Genomic DNA, 18,624 nt, shown 5'->3' on the forward strand with positions numbered 1-18,624 from the left:
CCCCGGTGCCGGCGTGCGCGTCCGCTTCAGCGGTCCAGCCGTGTCCCCGTGCCCGCCACGACGACGGTCCCTTTTACGGGGACTTCACACGTTGCAAAAACAGGACACATTATTATTATTTTCAGTCAAAATGTAAGATGCTTCATCACGCCAGGATAATTATTTTGTACACGAGGAGAGGAGGACTTTGTTTTTGCGAGGAATTTAAGTGCGGTCGGGACGGGAGTGTGAGCGTCTCCTGTGGTTTGGAGCTGCCGTGGGGTTGAGGGGAGGCGGCCCTTTCCAACCGGGAGACGCTCACGGAAGTGCCATTAGGCTTTCTTTTTAGACCTAAATGCTTGCCCAGGTTTCCCCTCTCCCTGTCCTTGCCTTTCTCCTGTCAGTATATCAGGGTGGTATTAGAATATGGGTTCAGGGAAGCTAAGACACTTCAGAGTTCGTGTCAGGAGGACACCTCAGCCGTCCTTCGACAGCGTGCGTGAGCGAGCACCAGGGGGCCCCGTGTGCGCGGGGAGCAGGCCAGCCCTGCGGCCCTGAGGCCAGGCCGGCGGGGCTCTGTCCTGCGAGCGCGTGGCTGTGGCGTCTCCACGGAGATTGTGGCGAGGCGCCCACCCGCCGCCTGCCCACAGGAGGCTGGCTTCCAGAGGCTGGCGCTCCAAGGCGCCTGCTGCTTTGCTGAGGTTCGCTCCGAGGACAGGCGACCCACCCGGGGACCCCCGTCGGGCACCCCCAGGCACAGGGGAGGCTGCGCTCCTGGGCCGGGGGCGCAGGGCGAGCCACGGGCGCTATCGCGCAGCGGTGGCGGCAGCCTCCAGCCGGCTTGGCCTGCCTCGCTTTGTTTCTGTGGCTCCTGCCACCGTGTAACGGGCAGTGTCACCTGCTTCGTTACTGGGGCCTCTCAGCCGGGGGCGCGCTCCGGGGCAGGCAGCAGTGGGTGCTGTCACGTGTGCATCCCGGGCGCCTCGGTGTGCGGTCAGGTCTGCCGTGAGGCCGCCGACCACGCCGGCCGGACAGCGCAGCAGGGCCACAGCGGGCGACAGCGGGCCGATGGGTTGGGGGGGGCACCAGGAGGCTGCCGCGGCAGGGGGTCCCCGGGGCAGGCGCCCTAAGGGGGCCTGACGGGAATGAAGGAAGAGGAGGTGGAGACAGGATGCTTTGGAGACAACTTGAGACGTTATCTCAGGTAATATGGCCACAAATTTGCCGTGGTAAAGCTGAGACTAAGATCTGAGCTGCAAAGAGGCCAGCACGTCCACGCCGGAGTTAGGGGCGCGTTCAAGGCTTGGGGTTACAGGCTTTAGTCAGGCGGCTCTGGGCTAGTCGCTAATGCCTAGGGATGTCTCTCTGTGTCCATGCAGGAGAAATACTGTTACATTTGCCCTGATATAGTCAAGGAGTTTGCCAAGTACGACGTGGACCCCCGGAGGTGGATCAAGCAGTACACGGGCATCAACGCCGTCAACCAGAAGCAGTTCGTCGTAGACGTGGGCTATGAGCGGTTCCTGGGACCTGAAATTTTCTTTCACCCAGAGGTGAGATCCTTGCCTTTGGAGCGGGTTGAAGTGCAGTGTGTATGGAGCAATACTGCCACCTCGTGTGCGTGATGATCAGTTCTCTGTCCCCGAACGAGCTGACCACCTCTAAGCGAGGCCAGCTGGGGTGCTCGTGGCATCTCTCTGTCTGCTTGATTGGGGGGTTCCCTTTGCCTCTCTGTGGACTCAATTATCCGTCAATAGTTAGTGACTGATGATGCCGCAAGCGGTGAGGAGGAAGTTTGAGGAGCAACAAAGCTAATGGAGTTGAAATGAGTTGTACGCTGATAGGACAAGGAGTTGGTCTCAGGGAGCGAGGGCAAGTTGCCTCTGTGTAAAGTGGGATTACGTAACCTTTCCCCTGGGTGCCAGCCTTTCACCCACGACACCTGCCTGCTGTGTCCCGGCCGCCGGCCACTGTGGGTACAGCTTCCGTCCGAGGACTGGCATTCCCACTGGGAGTCGCTCTGTGACAGTCACAGCTATTACCACTTTAGCAGGTGGTCACAAATTACCACGGGTACTTTTGTAGAAGCAGTAATTAAGGTTTCAATAAAATGCATTTTTAAAATAATTTGGTTTATCTTCCTGCTTGATTCAGTTTGTATTCAATAGGTAGGTTGCAAACCGCTGCCTATTTTTAGATGTACATGTGACTGTTTTGTACAGGGAATTGGCACAAAATGTGTGCGGTACCATACTCCCTCGGTGTCCCACTCGTCAGCGCGTGCCCTTGGTAGTACTGATAGGAGATACGGGAACCTGAGCGTGTCCGGGGAGCAGCTGGCCCGCAGCTGGACACTGCCTCTCCCTCCCTCAGCGCCAGTGCATCGCAGAGCTTTCCTTGATTTCAAAACATATTGCAAATGTAATGGAATTAGTTATCCTTTAGCTTATGTAATTTAGGGACTTGAAGCTAAGGCTGTTTCCTCAGCAACAAGACTGTGATGCCGCTTCATTTTAAAGGCACCATGTAGGACCTTTCACTGGCTCTGTTTTTTCCTTGTTATCCTGGCTAATTTTTTCATAAATTAGTGTCACCACTGATGTGCTCATTATGTGCTCACAGTGTTTCTCATTATATCACATGCATCACGCACTTGCTTTTGGCAGCCTCTTACCGGCTCGTTTCCCTGTGTTGGCCGCGCGGGCTGCTCTGCTTATGTTGCTGTTTGGTCGTTTTCCTTCCTCTCTTGAGGGCACATGCTGTCACTGGCCCATGCACAGCACAGTCACATGGGCGGCATTCGAGCTATTGTTTGTTCCCATGTGCAGTGTTTAAAGGTATTTGTTGGTTACTTTTTAAGAAGTATTTTTGTTTTGTCCTATTGAGGAAATGTGTCATGTTTCTTTGTGTTTGTATAAAATGCAGTTTGCCAACCCAGATTTCATGGAATCCATCTCGGATGTTGTGGATGAAGTAATCCAGAACTGCCCCATCGACGTGCGCCGTCCGCTCTACAAGGTACGAACCGCGCGCTCAGGTCAGCCCGGCGCCGTGAGCTCAGTCGGCCGTCAGGGGCCCGGCGTCTGTACAGCAGGCTGAGGACCTCGACGTGCAGGCGTCCCTGTGTCCCCTCCTGTCTCCGAGGCCGTGCTAAAGGCTAGTGTGATGGCAAAGGGCTTTTCTTAGAGTGTGGATGCCTTAAATGTTTGCAAGTACTACTTGGAACCTGGAAGTATTTAAGCATTCTACTATCTTTTATTCTTAGCTGGCAAGGTGTATTTTAAAGATACTTATTTTTACGAGAAGGGAAGGGAGAAAGACAAGAAGAGAAATACCGATGTGTGAGAGACACATCTATCGTTGCCTCTCACACGCCCCCTACTGGGGACCTGACGTACAACCCAGGCCTGTGCCCTGACTGGGAATCAAACTGGCAACCTGCCGGTTCGCAGGCTGGCGCTCAGTCCACGGAGCCACCCCAGCCAGGGCACAAGCTGTGTATTAAATTGGACAATGTTAACTCTATGTATTGCTTAAGATAAAAGTGATCTGTCCTCTCGTGCTGTTCTGTTGGATGCGGGTTCTAGTTCAGTGCCCAAGCGGTGTCGCTGGAGGAAGTCAGAGCCTGACATGGAACAACCCAGTAGAAACACTCATGCGGTGTTTTTCCCCCCAAATTCTTTAATCACAGGAATTTTGAAACTTGAGAAAAATGCCGATCCATGTGATTATAGGATAAAAGGAGATACTGCTGACGGTCAGATACTGAGTGGAGAGGCAGGTCAGGCAGCAGCCTTCACCTCTGACTTACCGGCGCGTCTGTGTGAGGCCCCGGCTCCCGGCCCAGCCTCAGGGCCGCGCCCCACCGCGCGCACCGGGCCGGCGTGCGCTGCGGAGAGGAGGGGATCGGGCTCTGTAGAGAGGCCGTGATAAGTTTTTTTCATCTGTAAGATGGAGCCTTTAAATGAGGTAAATCCATGTAAATTCAAATGGAAAGATACCAGTGTATATTGCTAAGTGAAAAGCAGATTGTAAAATTTACATACCGTATTTTGCTTTGTGTAAAAATATAGTTTGCATATATATATAGAAGGAAAGGTTCTGAATGATATATGCTAAATTTTTTGGGGGGGGTATGTCAGTTCTTTAATCCTTTTTTAACTTGGAATAACTTTCTCCTTTCCAGTTATTGATGTACAGTGAGTAAACAGAAGTGATCACCCCCATGGATCTAGTACCCACCTGACCCCACACATAGTCAGTGCCGTGTTGCCGACGGCGCTCCCTGTGCTGTATGTTACATCCCCGTGACATCTCTGTGGCTGCCAGTCTGTACTTCTTCATCTGTTCCTTTTCTTCACCCGGCCCCCCTCCCGCCCCTCCCATCTGGCATCTGTGAAAATGTGCTCTCTCTGAGTTTGTTTCTCTTCTGCTTGTTTGTTTGCTTTGTTATTTTTAGATTCCACGTATAAGTGAAATCAGAAGGCTTTGTCTTCCTCTGTCCGACTTACTTCACTCAGCACAGTACCCTCGAGATCATCCCTGTTGTGGCAGACGGCAAGATTTCATTTTCTTTTTTTTGGCTAAGTCGTCCGTTGTGTGCATGTGCCACTTTACCCTCTCATCTGCTGGTGGGCATTTAGGTTGCTTCCCTATCTTGACTGTTGTAAATAATGCTGCAGCGAACATATGGATGTATATATCTTTTTGATTTAGTGTTTTGTGGTTCTTAAATACCCAGAAGTGGAATTGTGGGGTCCTTCTTTGTCTCTTGTTGTATAACCTTTGTTGTAAAATCTGTTGTATCTGGTACAAGTGTTGCTACCCTAGTTTGTTTTGTTTTTTTGTTTTTGTTTTCATGAAATATCACTTTCCATCCCTTTACTTTCAGTCTGTCTGTGTCTTTCAACCTGAAGTGATTCTCTTCTGGGCAGCTTATGGAAGGGTCTTGTTATCCATTCAGCCATGGTGTGTCTTTTACTTGGAGCATTTAAGCCATTTGCATTTAAAGTATGTATTATTGATACATACGCCTTTATTGCCATTGTGGTATTCTCATGTATACATATTTTTATCTTTTTTTTCTTCCTAAAAAAGACCACTTAACATTTCTTCTAATACTGGTTTGGTGGTGATGAACTCTTTTAGGGTTTATTTATTTATTTATTTTGTCTGGGAAGCTCATTATCTGCCCTTTGGTTCTAAGTGATAGCTTTGCTGGGTAGAGCATTCTTGGCTGTAGGTCCCTGCTTTTTTTTGCTTTGAATACTTCTCGCCAGCCCTGCTGGCCTGCTCAGCCTCTGTTGAGAAATCCGCTGGAGGTCTTATGGCAGCTCCCCTGTCAGTAACCAGCTGCTTTCCTCTCACTGCTTTTAAGGTTCTCTCTTTGTCTTTAACCTTTGGCATTTTAATTATGATGTGTGTCGGTGCGGGCCTGTTTGGGTTCCTCTTGTGTGGGACTCTCTGTGCTTCCTGGACTTGCATGTCTGTTTCCTTCACCAGGAGAGGGGAGTTTTCCATCATCATTTTTTCACCCGGGTTTTCATTTCCTTGGTTTCTCTTCTCCTTCTGGCTCCCCCGTGATGCGAATGTTGGTACATTGGCAGTTGTCCCGGAGGCTCCTTGTACTGTCCTCATTTTGTTTGGATTCTTTTTTTCTTTTTGCTCTTCTGATTGGGTTTTTTCCTGCATCTTTTTCATCCAAATCGTTGATTCAGTCCTCCGCTTCACCTATTCCATCGTGGAATCCCAGCCTTGACGTGGCTTATTCTTTAAACCCTTAGTTTTATAGGACTTCTCTTCAGCTATATTTCAGGCGGTTCTCAAGTGGTGGTGATTCTGTAGTTAAGTTGTAATTTTGATGTGGTTGTGGGAGGATTCGAGCCACCTTGACTAGACTCTCTGTATACTAAACTCTTAAATAAGATGTCTTTGGGGTGGCAGAGGGATAACTTTTACTTTATAGTTTTTGTCATTTAAAATTGTTTGAAATTTTATAGTTAAAAAGTGTTATTTTTATTATCAGAAAAAATTTCCTACTTGAACCCCTCTTTATGGGAGAAAAAAACAAACTAAAATTCTAGAGGTGCCATCCGGACCGGCCAGGCCCGGACTGCTGTCCTTGCAGACTTGCCTGGACCCGGGTGCAGGCTCTGTGGCGGGCGAGCTGGTGGCAGGGGGTGGGGGTGCTGGTGGCAGGGCCCGGCCGCAGCCCCCTGAATTGGCTGCCTTGCTGCTCAGGAGCGGCCACCTGGCCGCACCGCTGGGCGAGGGTGTGTGGACGGTGGTGGGGAGGATGCGAGGGGCTTTGGAGCTGAGAGTCTCTGAGGAAGGACAGTTCTTTTTAGAAGAGAGTAGTCGTACATAACCCAATTTTTATTTCTGTCTGGCCTGTAGGTAAGGGCTGTTTGCAGCCTCTAAGTACAGCGTGGAGGTCGGCGCCCGAGGGCCTTGGGCTGGGGGGGCTCTTGTGTGAGAACTGTGTCTCGGGCCTGTGATGTCCCCTAAGGCCAGGTCTTTACAGGGAGCAGGTGCTGCTTAAAACAAACGGGCGTCGCTCCCGGGGAGTGCCGAAGCCGACTTCTGGTCCCGCCCCCAGGGATGCTGATGGCGCTGGGCCTGGTGGGGCCCAGGTGATTGGAATGTGCACCTAAATTGAGAAGCACTGATAGCAGCTGGCCTCACCTTAGCATTTAGTGGCCTTCTTTACCTGAGGCCCAGGCTGATTTTGAGTTGCTTTATTATGCAACTGGATGTCTTCATTCCTGAATTCCGTTTATCAGATACCCGAGGGCCTACCAAGTACAAGACGCTATTGTTGTTAAACCAGAGGATTCAGGTATGTATGAGAGAAGGTTCTTGTCTTCAAGAGCTTATAAAAAAGCTAAAAATAATGCCAAAATAATTCTAATGGGAACCACTACAAGCTAAATATCATTCAGATGAGTCACACAAAGTGCGATCACTGAGAGAAGGTGGCATTGGAGCTCAGTCCCAGGGCGTGGCCTGCAGGGGTGGGCGGGGACACCGCCAGGTGGGGGGACTCAACTCACAGAGGTAGGCGAGCTGGCCGCTGTTTCAGAAGTCTGTTGGGGGTGGGGGGGCCCAGAGGCTTCGAAGTGGTGGTGGGGGCTGGGCAGCGGTAAAACAGTTGGAAACCTGCTGTAGCCGTGGGTTGGGAGTGAAAAATTGTTATTCGTTATGTTTGTCAAGCAGGTGTGAACACATTTTGATGTAATTCAGGGAATGACTCTTTTAACAAAATTGCCTGAATCGGGTTCGTATTATAGTTGTGTTCATGCCTTTTAAGTAGAGAAGCAGGTTGCAGAATAAATGAGTTATATATATCATTTTTCATTTTTAATGTTGAATGAGTTCAAATGTCTTTAATATGTGAGAAAAATAGACACTTCAAGGTAGATGTCATTGGGGGTGTTCAACCCTTTTCAAAGCGGGCCTGTGTGCAGGGGAGGTTCTGGTATTAGACAAATGCGCGGGCGGGTCGGGCGTGGGACAGCTCCCCCGAGGCGGAGACCCGGCCGTTCCTTGCCTGGGACCGGCCGCTGTCCCGGGCCAGCCCCGGGATTCCGCGGCCCTTCCTCTCGCGCTCCTGGACGGGCACTGCTCGGGTCTTAGAAGCGGGCTCGCGCTCTCCGGCTTTGCTGGCACCGCAGGCCCTGGGTCCGGGTCCGGCACACAGAATTCCTCGTCCCTAAAGAGGGACAGCCCCCCAGCACCGCAGCGCAGGGACGGCGCCAGGGGCTCCTGACAGCCGCCTTCTCACCCTGCGGCGGGCGGGCGCTGACGTCGCTCTGCGGTGGACTGGGGGGTCGGTTACGGGGTTAACGTCACCTGGCGCGGCCAGGAGGTGGCACCGCGTCCGGCACACTGGATTCAGGGCAGCGCCTCCCGCACGAATATGCTTAGCTTTACAGCAAGGGGGATTTTCGTCGTTTATTTTTTTAAACAGTATGGGGTGTTAAGAGTCTTTCTGACTTAAATTCCGGACGGACAGGTGATACGTGGTGTTTGCAGTGGTGTGAGTGTGATGTTTCACTGGCGTAGAGACAGGCCCCTGCTTCTGGAGCGGTCACTTACACCGGAGGCTGTCACTTGACACCCCGGAAGGACACCTGGGCGGCAAAGCAAGGTGTGGCTGCGGTGCGGAGGGCGGTGGAAAGGCGGGTGGGCGGGGCCTCAGGGAGCCCCGCCCCGGCCGCTCAGGCCCGGGGGCTGCCTTGCGAAGGGCCATTATCGTGAAAAATGTTCAGTCTTTACAGATGAGCAAAGAATATTATTTCCAGCTTAAAATGCATTTAGAGAGGTTGAGGGGAACCACAATCTTTAATAAAGAAAACAGAAGTCTCTCCTCTTCCCCCACCGCTTATCAGTTATTATTGAATATTTTATGTTTTATTCTTAAATATAGGTAGACCTGTCAGGCTATATTTATACTTTGTATCTTGTATATTAGTATTGTGAACATTTTCTGAATTACCATTCTTCAAAACCTTTTTAATAGGACTGAATGCTCCATCCCGCGTCTGTGGGGCAGGGGTGTCAGGCACAGATGAGTCACGTGGGGACATGAGGCGTCTAGGAGAACGTGGGAGGGCGGGGTTGGGCACAGGCGAGTGACGTGGGAAGACGCAGCATCACGTGGGAACACGCAGTGTGTAGAGAACGCGGAACCGGGGGAGGGTGTGCCAGGCCCAGGTGAGTCACGTGGGAACATGCAGCGTCTACGGGAACGCGGCGCGGTGGGGGTGTCAGACACAGGTGAGTCAAGTGAGGACGCGCGGCGCCTGAGACCACGCGGGGCTGTGGGGGCGGGGGTGTCGGTGCCGGGGAGGGGATGGGCGGAGAGTGGGGCCCTCTGTCTGATGCTCGCGGAGTTGTGGCTCAGACAAGACCGAGTCTAGAATCTCCGTGAAAAGCGTGCGGAAGGTCTGCTCCGCCGGCGTTGCAGCGGCCCAGCGCGCGCCGCGGGTTCAAAGCCTCCCCTGGAGAGGCCGCGCTGAGCCGTGCGCTGCCGCGGGGGAGGCAGTGCCAGCGGCTCTTCTGTAACTAAGGCGTTCGCGTTTAGAATATTACAGTTCGGTGTGCGATATCTTACTTAAAGGCCTCCTTAGGAGCACGTTTACCTAACTCCTTCCCGTGGAAATTAAGAATCCTGTTAGGCTGAGGGTTCGTGTTTCTGGGGTACAGAATAATCAAAATAAGCGCTGTGGCTTTACTTGGAAATGAACCGGAAGTAAATTTATGGATAATTTCACTTTTCGTTGTTTTCCTCCCGCTGAGAGTGAAGCGAGCGCAGGTGATGATAAACCTATAAGCCAAATTGAAGCCGTTGGCACTGTCCTCTGAGCAGTCACTGGGGTCCCTTGGGGTGGACTGCGGGGCCGGCTTCGCGGCCGTTCGTTCTGTGTTTCGTGTTTTCGGGCGTAGGAGCCGCGCGCTGGAGGCAGCGACGTGAGGCCCGGCCTGCTTTCTGGGCACGCGAGGACTTTGCATTAACATTTTGATTGGGGTGAGGGGAAAGGTGTATCTTCATAGTTGAGCGTTGTGGTGAGAATGGTTTTCCTTGATTAGTTATTGTAACACTTAATTTCTGATTTCCTGTTTGCACTGTGCATCCTGGCTGGTGACTGCAAGAACTTGCCTAGTCCCTTTCCCTGAACGGGACTTGAAAAGTCCGGGGCCTTCCTTTAATTCTTGCTGCGTTGGGTGTGATGTGTTTTGCTCTATTAGATGTTAACCATGGAGACAAAACGCTTTTCAAAGCGAGAGGCAACGGGCGTTTATTGGAGAGCAAAGAACAGCTGCTCAGGAAGCACTGATTCAGGCAGAAGCCCAGGTCTTGTTGACAGAGGCGGGGGGAACTTAGGAGCAAGGCAGCGCGACAGACGGGAAGGGGGCAGCGACCCCACTGCGGGAGGGCGCTGCTGGCGCAGAGCAGCTCACGTCATGGCGCTGCTTCTCAGCAGTGTTTCTGGTTCTCAGGCTGGCAGCCATCAGGCCGGTAGTCGTAAGAGCTGCGTTCCTGTTACCCTCCTGAACGGTCCTTTGGGATCCACCGCGGCTGCAGGCCCCCCCCCCGCCCGCCCCCGCCCCCGCCCCCGCCCCGCCCCCTGCAAAGGGCACTTTGTCCCGTGGTAACATCCAGGGTTCTGTCTGAGGCACCAGGCGTGCAGGGCAGTCCCTCTGGGGGGCAGCTCCAGCTCCCTTTTATTTTTTTTTTAAAGATTTTATTTATTTATTTTTAGAGAGGGGAAGGGAGGGAGAGAAACATCAGTGGTTGCCTCTCGCACACCCCCTGCTGGGGACCTGGCCCGCAACCCAGGCCTGTGCCCTGACTGGGAATGGAACAGGTGACCCTTTGGTTGGCTGGTGGGTACTCAGTCCACTGAGCCACAGCGGCCAGGGCACTCTAGCTCCCTTATAAAGTCACTCTGTGTATGGTATTTTTTTTTTAACATGATCCTCTTTTGATCAAGATCTTTCCTTGAAAGCAGTATTGATCAGTCATCAGAAGGCCGCTCTGATGAGTTATGAAAAGCATCGTTGGTTCTCCGTTGTCTGTGGCTGATGTGGGCGACCTACCCCACAGTTGACCCCTCATCACCAGGAGGGCTCCGTCCCAGTGTGTCGTATCCCATGCGTGGGGGAGGGGGGAGTGTGTTTTCAGGAGGCCTGGGCCCCTGCGAGCGCCCGGAGTGGTGCGTCAGAGCAGAGGGCGGCTTCACCGCCATGTTTCTTCTCTGGCGAACACCTGCTGTGGGTCCCGGAAGCTCTCGTAGGACATGGCAAAGGCCGCGGGGCTCAACTGGAAGCGCTGAGCCGCTGCAGCCGGCGTGGCGTCTTCCGGACATCGAGCTGCGCGAAATGAGCGGTGTTGTAAAGGCGAAATTTCTCTAACAAAGAACAGGCTCGGTTCAATGTGAAGACTGGATCTGAACCAGGAGGCAGCACCTCAGGGCAGGCAGGCAGGCAGGCAGGCGTTCAGGGGCCACGAGGCGTCAGTGGGCACTGCACTCAGTCATTCGGCTCGAACCCCAGTCCTGGCCCTATCTTAGCAGAGACGTTTCACCCCGGTGCAGCCGGGAGCTTGAGCGATAGCGGGCCCTGCCTTGCTCAGCCGGGGGACGGCCCGTTGTCTCCGTAACTCGTGCAGGGGGATGGAATGGTGTATGCTGGTGGGCTGTTGCCGGGCGGTTACCGTGATACCCGCCCCAGGGAAAGTGCCCTCTCAGATCTGGCGCTGTTATTGGAGCTGATGTCAACAGATACCAGACGTCCTTGGCAGTGCGTTCAACTAGTGGTGCATTCTGACCTTGAAATAGGTTTAAAGATGACGTTCAATGTGGAGTTAACTTCCCAGTCAGAAATAAGGGGGAGCCCTGACTGGTGTGGCTCAGTGGGTTGCATGTTCTGTAAAACAAAGGTCGCCGGTTTGATTCCCAGCCAGGGCACATGCCTGGGTTGCAGGCCAGGTCCCTGGCTGGAGGTGTGCAAGAGGCACCCGATTGATGCTTCTCTCTCACATAGATGTTTCTCCCCCCTCTTCCTTCTTTTTCCTCTCTCTAAAAATAAATAAAATCTTAAAAAAAAAAAAAAGTACAGGAAAGAGGGAAACAGTAACTGATGCAGCGAGTGCTTGGCCTCGCACCTTACTTGTAACGGGGGAGGAACTGTGGTCTGGGGACAGGAGGAGGAGGTGTCACTCTGCAGGCGTGGTCCACAGTCTTGGCCTGGCTGTCCACGGCACACGCCACCTGCCCCACTGCCACGGAATTTGAAGTTTCACGCGCTCTGTTGGTCGGGCAGTCCAGTTCAGGCAGGATTTCTTTAAACTGGTAACATGAATCTGGGAGTCAGCACCGTTACATTTGGTCGCGCGTGGATAGGTAGAGCGCCTGGGATTGTGGGGGGCAGGTAGGAATAGATAAAGGTTTTAGTTTTGCAGCAAAGGTGTAATTTACCAGGTTGCTGTAGGTCATAGGTAGCTTTGGGCGAAAATTTCTCACATTAATGGGTTTTTACTTTATCATACCTATTTATTACCGGTTCTTACCTTCTTCTTTCAGCTGTTATAAATTAAACCAATTTTTATCTTTATGGTTCATTGTTTTTATCTCCCATCAAAGACATTTTTGCCTATATCATATTCATGAAGATTAAAGACATTTTTTCTGCAGTCCTTTAGTTTTAAGCCTCACATTTGAACCTGTGGCCCAGGGCGAGCCGAAACAGTAGAAGGGCCCACGTGCCCCAGAGCCTCCCGCAACCAGAGCGGGGCCAGTGCGTCCTCCCGTGAGGTGCGGCTCTTCCTGACGCTGAGACCTGGGGAACAGCCCCTCCTCAGATCCTTGGTGTAGGGCTCCACCAGCCGCCCCAGAAGGGGGCGACGTGAACCGCCTCCCACAGCCCTTGCCTCCGGGCCTGGGGGGCCTGGAGTGGAGCGAGGCACCTCCGCGTGAAACCGCGGGACCCTGGGGCACGGCTGGCTCTGGGGGCTGTTGCGCTGTAGTGACGTTGCAGTGCGGGTTGCTTACGGGCACGAAGGGATCACGCACCCTTCAGGTTACCCTGCAAAAGGGCAGCAGCCCAGCGGTGAGGTTCTCGGTGTTTCCTGTGTTTCGGTTACAAGCAGCTCCCCCTCTTGGACGGCCGTGCACAGGAGGAGGAGACTCAGAGCCACGCGGAGGGGGCTGTGGCGCCGGAAGCTCGTCGGCAGGCCACCCCCTCGGCCATCGCCAAGGCGGTCGGGAGGCCAAGCCTCCGAGCTCCCTGCGGTGGAGCAGGGATGGGTCCTCCTAGCCAGGAAAGAAGGTTCCAGAGCAGCTCTCTGCTGTGGAGTTTAAGAAATAAAAGTAAATGAAAAACAATAGCAAAAGACTCCCCAAAAAACCCAAAACAAAGCACTTCAGCAGAGCACCTTAAAAGCGTCTGATTTCAGGCAGGCGCCGTCCCTGCCCCCTCGGCCTGGGATCCGCTCTTGCTTGGCTGTAAGCCGAGGCCTCTCCCCCCAGAAAACAGTCGGCCGGTCTGACCAGCCGTTAGTGCACGAGCCGGATGCCACTTGCGTCCTGTTCTAAGACGTGGTGACCGAATAGGAAGCGGCGGGCACACGGCAGACGGCCTCCTCGGTTCCCTGGGCTGTGATTGAGGAGGAGAGCTGCGGGGAGGGTTCGTGAGCTGGGGAAGCGCCGCGCGCCCCTCTTTGGCGGTGCCCCTGAGCTTCGCTGGACTGAAATGCGCTGGTCCTGTGGGTGACCAGGCGCATGGGGAGCTGGGGGGGGCAGGCGGGCGGCCCACCCAAGGAAACCCCCTGCTTTGTGTTTTCTAGAATGTCGTTCTTTCGGGCGGCTCGACCATGTTCAGGGATTTTGGACGTCGGCTGCAGAGAGATTTGAAGAGGGTAGTGGATGCCAGGCTAAGACTCAGCGAAGAGCTCAGCGGCGGCAGAATAAAGGTGGGGACCGGGCGGGGGTGCGGGAGGCTCTGTTCCCGGGCGGCCTTGGCTCTCTCTCTGACCCGGAGCCCACGGAGCGCGGCTGCCCACGCGGCAGGGTGTAGAGCGGTGTTCGGATCCCCGCTCAGCCATGCTGCGAGGTTGCGCTCCGATGTTTGCTGCGGGACCCCTTCGCGTGTGTCCTGAAGACCGACGGGCCCAGCGATGCAGCCACAGCCGCAGTCTGCTCCCCTGCCCTGGCTGCCCCCAGATTGCCCTTGGTTGTGAGGTCAGGCCTGTGATGGCCGGTCTCCCACGGAGAGGGGCCCTCTTCACAGGCAGGGCTGCTGAGTCCTTCGGGAACGTCCCCAGGGACTGAAACGGCCCACCCGCTCGGGGAGTGCCCGCAGGTCCCGCCTGAGAGAGCCCTCCCTGCTCGGAGGCCCCGCCCGGGCCCCAGGGCAAGCTTGGGCCTCCATGCGCGGTGACCAGGAGCACGCGCATGTCCTCACCTGCTGGTCACACTGTTGGCAAACGTCATTTCTCGCAGCATTTTTGGGATACTTAGTGTTATTTGGAATTATTACTACAACACTAAAACATTTGTTCAGTTGAAAAAAATGAACTGGGTTAGTTGCATGGATTATTTAATTCTTATTTAAATGCCTTTAGTGTGAAAAACAAGCCCTCCCTGACTTGCCTGCTTTGTTCTCTGCACCACCCTGGGCTGGGGGCTGGGGGCTGGGGGCAGGGTGTGGGGGGCGGGGGGCTGGAGTGGAGGTCCAGGGGTTGGAGTGGGGGTGGGGGGGACAGGGTACTTGGGAGCTAGGTGTGGGGGAGCCGGGGGCCCGGGGTGGGGGACCGGGGGGATTTGGCAGCGGAACCTTCCTTTCTGAGGCAGCAGGTGGCCGTCGCGGCCACAGAGGGACGGGAACGTGGAGAGCCTGTGCTGTCTGGGTGGGAGGAGGCTGTGTCTGTCCGGGGGAAGGTGGCCGGAGACGTCGGTCTGCCCCGAGTGACCCGCGCCCCTCCTTTGCAGCCCAGGCCCGTGGAGGTGCAGGTGATCACGCACCACATGCAGCGCTACGCCGTGTGGTTCGGGGGCTCCATGCTCGCCTCCACGGTAAGTCCCCCGTGGGCGCCATGCCTGCACGCTGGTCCTCTGTTGCGTTTGGACAAATACTGCCTCATGAAGGTTCAATAGTGGCCGAGGCTCAAAACACTCCCACATTTAACTCCGCGAGATAGAACACACGTGGCCGTTGAAGTCCTCACGCGTCCTTGCTGACGAGGGGCGAGAGCGTGGCGAGCTGTGAAATCCAAATGTAACCTAAGACGCCCGCGTCAGCCATAGGGTCCCAGGCTTTCCCAGGCACTTACGACGCACCCTCCTCCTCACGTGTGCGAACTGATAGCGAATTGCGGATTTAGGGCAAGTGCATAGTCGGTCCTAAACAGGCTGGACAGATTTTTAACAAACGAGTTGTCCAGCCCTGGACCAGGGCAGCGTGGTCCGAGCTGGGTCTGGAGGTGGGGAGGTTGCACGAGGGGAGGGGCTCGCTTGCTGGACAGTTTGCTGCCTCGCCTTCTTTTCTGGAACATTCACGGTCTCCTGGTTGTTGCCCCTCAGCCCGAGTTCTTCCAGGTCTGCCACACCAAGAAGGACTACGAGGAGTATGGCCCCAGCATCTGCCGCCACAACCCCGTCTTTGGGGTCATGTCTTAGCGCTGGCCATGACGTCGCCAGCCAGTAGTGTCATGTCGGTGAGCAAGTGTCCTTCAGAGCCGGAGATACCGCGGCCCCTGTGAACGTGGCGTTTGGTGTCGATGTCGAGGAGGGGACCTGTGGCGCTGAGTGTGGGTGGCACAGCGGCGCCAGCTCAGTGACGGCCATCGTGTGCCGCCTCCGTGGCCTCCCTCCCTCTCACGTCCCTGCCGTCCACCCGAGCTTCTAGTGATGAGTACTGTTCTGAGGGCGTTTAACTGCAACTTGAACAATCATTAGGAAAAACAGCCTAGAACATGATGCAAACTAGTCCCCCCTGAAAGAATGTGGGGCCGTAAACCCTGTCCTTCCAGCCTATTTTTGTAAATAAAACGTTATAATCTGGAAACACAAATAGATGTCCATGTTTCCCGTCATTCCATACTTCGTGGTGGCCGGTGCAGTGGCTGGTCCCGAGCGGACGCTGCTGTCCCCAAGGCAGGCGCCCTGGCCCCTCCCTGGGACGCGCCCTGGTCGGGGCATAGGCACAGGCATCGGACTGCGGGCTCGGCCACGTTGGCTGGACCGTGACTCCGTGGTGCCGGGGCGACGTGCGGCCTCGGCGCTGCAGAGCGTCACGTGAGAGCCGTCCCCAGTAACAGGCGCTGCCGTGTCCTTGCGTGAGCCTGCTGGGGGGCCGTGGTGTGGGTGGGGGTGCCGGCTCGTCGCGGGCGCGCGCGGCGCGGGGTGCTGCCTGCCCAGGGAGGAGAGGACTCGCGGTAGGATGGCCTGCGGGGCGCGCTGCCTTTCTCCTGGGTGCCCATGTTTCTTTCAAACAGTGTTGGGGTTGGCTTCACACCCGTGGAGGGTCTGATGGTTCATACCGAGTCTGTGGGAGGAAGTTTCCTAGACTGATGTGGGTGCCCCGTCCCGTGCGCAGCGACCGCTCAGCCGTCGGAGGTGGTGCGGTGTGACCCGGTCAGTGTGTGTGTGGGGGGAGGGGTGCCCCGGGTGATTTCCAGGGTCTTTTCCGAGGAATTCAGAATTCACGACCTCGAGAGTTCAGTAAGTACTTTGACCTTTACTCAGTAGGTCGCTGGCTTGAAAGGTCATTTGCTAAATTAAGAGATATAAGTTTACTCCATTCATATAACGCTATTTATTTGTTTTAGGGGAAAGGAGGTGGGGGGAGGGAGGGGAACGCCCATCAGGCGCCTGTCGTAGGCGCCCGGACCGGGGCACCCGACCCGCGACACTGGACCCGCGACCTGTCGTCGTTGGATGACGCTTCAGCTAACTGAGCACCCACCCAGGGCCCTAGGCTCCTTTTTAAACCGGTGTTTATGGTATTTCTTCCGGGACATAAAATACGTTTTATTCTCTCAAAATTTGCCCTCATAAAGAAGGATTTGCTAGTTACGCTAGTGATTTTAAGAAAGTCTGCGTGTACCTTTTCTGCAGATTGAATCCAACCGTCATATAACGATGCTGATGGGTAAAATCAACCTTCTGTGATAAGATGCCTCCCTGAAGTTTTCTGTAAAAACATCTCAACACACACACACCTTAACGAACGTTCTAAAATTTATAACTCAGTAGTTTTTGGAACCGTTGCACTTTCTAATGGTGGAGGAAGTTGCTTTGCCCTGCTTAGCAGATGTCGATCTAAACTGCACTTTGTGACGCTGAGGACGTCACAGGACGCGTTGACTCGAAGTCTGGTAACTGCTGCGCGAATGTTCTCTAGTGTCGTCATACTGACAGCGGGTAGCGGCCGCCCGGGGCTGCTCTGCCAGTGCCGTGGGGGGACACCTCTGTTCTACGCAGGGGTCGCTGCCCACTGTTCCTGATGGCTTCCGCTTCCACTTTTATTACGTTTCTAGCCAAGACTGGATTGAATTGCGCAAGACTGAGGTTTTGTTCCTACATATGCAAGGGAGAAAACCGCCAGCGAGAGGAGCCGGCGTCGGAGGGGGCGGGCCTCAAGAGGACGCAGGAGGGCGGTCTGAAAGCACCAGGGGTGTGAGGGGCAGGTGCCCGTGCAGGGGGACCCCCGCCGAGTGTCTGTGGAGCCCAGAGGGGAAAGGGGAGGGGCCCCTCACGTGGCCTCTTTCGGGTCGGGGTTTAGCCAGCAAGTGAGGTGACAGGTGTCCAGGGGCTCCCTGGGGCTGAGGCCACTGCGAAGCCCAGGAAAGGCGGGGAGCAAAGGGAAGTGAGAGGTGGGGAGGGGGCTGGGGGCTGAGGGCCTCAAGCTCCAAGGTCCGGAGGCGGGCCACGGACGTGGAGTGCCTCTCGGCGACAACAGGGTCGTCGCGCGGGGGTCAAATTCATTGGACACGGAGGAGTTCAGGGTGGCGGGTGGGCGGTCTGGTGGGCGGTCTGGCGGGGGGCTGGCGTCTGCTGGGGGGCCCGGGGCCTCGGAGGCGAGAGCAGAGCGGGGGTCCCGAAGCCGGCGTGGGGGGGCGCCCTGAGCTGAGCGCTGACGCTGTGCCGGCAACCCCGCCGGGTGCTGGCTGCGCATGCCAGCGCCCCCGTGAGACCGGGGCCTGGTCCCCGTTTTCCAGGCAGGAAACTGGCTGAAAGACACCGGCATGGCTGAGATCACACCGCGAGGGTGCGGAGAAGTCTTGATCTGGTCTCAGTGTGCGTTCTTAACCAGTCCCATGGAAGTAGGTAGATTAACGGCCACTGAGTGGGGCGGGGGCGGGGGGTGTCAGCCGAGGACCTGAGTCTGCGGAGTGATTTTCTGAGATGCTGACAAGTAGCGTTCGGGAGCGGCAGTGGGGAGCTAGAAAAAACACCCCTGGATGCAGACCCTTCGGTTGGTCGTGTCTTCGAGGAAGCTGCTGATACCGGAGGTTTTGATGTATAATTAATTTTATTTTTGTTCAAAGTGCGTTGCTGATAGATGTTTGCCATGTGCCTTGGCTTTATTGTGTGTCATAAGGCAAATGTGATAAAAGGGCATTGTTCATCTGAGCACTTAGAGCCACAAGGGCCCATAGCGAGCGTCCAGTGAATTTTAGCCGCCGTCGCTCCGGGAGAAAGCACCTGTGGTGCCCTCAGAGCCCTGCCCGTCAGAGTGGCATCAAAAAGATGGTTTGGGTGGAGAAAAGAGAATTTTAGGTCCACGAGCTAAGTGGTCTTTGGGACTTCCAGCAAGAAAATATTTTTAAAAGGATTTGATTGATTTATTTTTGGAGGGGGCGGGGAGGGAGGGAGGGAGCAAGGGAGGGGGAGAAACATCGGTGTGAGAGACGCATCGATCGATCGATCGGCTGCGTCTCACACCCGCCCTGACCGGGGCCCGATCCTGCCACCCCGGCCTGGGCCCTGACCGGGAGCCGAACCGGCGACCCTTCGCTTCGCGGGACGCCGCCCAACCAACGGAGCCACATGGGTCAGGGCAAGACACTACTTTTTAAAAGATACTAATACACAGTTGTGGAGTCCGAACATCTCCAGGCCCTGTTCCTGCCGTGCCATT

General features: G+C 55.1%; 1 protein-coding gene across 3 annotated transcripts in view; it reads left to right on the forward strand.

The window, feature by feature from the left end:
• ACTR3B (actin related protein 3B) overlaps nt 1–15,545 on the forward strand; it is a 45,132-nt gene extending 29,587 nt beyond the window's left edge. For all 3 annotated transcript variants that reach the window (XM_054574774.1, XM_054574775.1, XM_054574776.1), the window contains 5 exons: nt 1,359–1,532; nt 2,905–2,997; nt 13,328–13,453; nt 14,472–14,555; nt 15,063–15,545. In XM_054574774.1, coding sequence (XP_054430749.1) covers nt 1,359–1,532; nt 2,905–2,997; nt 13,328–13,453; nt 14,472–14,555; nt 15,063–15,158 — 573 coding nt within the window. In that variant the 3' untranslated portion in view covers nt 15,159–15,545. The remainder of the gene's footprint in view (nt 1–1,358; nt 1,533–2,904; nt 2,998–13,327; nt 13,454–14,471; nt 14,556–15,062) is intronic.
• Nucleotides 15,546–18,624: the final 3,079 nt, after the last annotated feature.

The sequence above is a fragment of the Pteronotus mesoamericanus genome, unplaced genomic scaffold, assembly GCF_021234165.1.
Source record: "Pteronotus mesoamericanus isolate MK-2021 breed Mesoamerican mustached bat unplaced genomic scaffold, CSHL_Meso_final contig_265, whole genome shotgun sequence".
In the NCBI taxonomy this organism is placed as follows: Eukaryota; Metazoa; Chordata; class Mammalia; order Chiroptera; family Mormoopidae; genus Pteronotus; species Pteronotus mesoamericanus.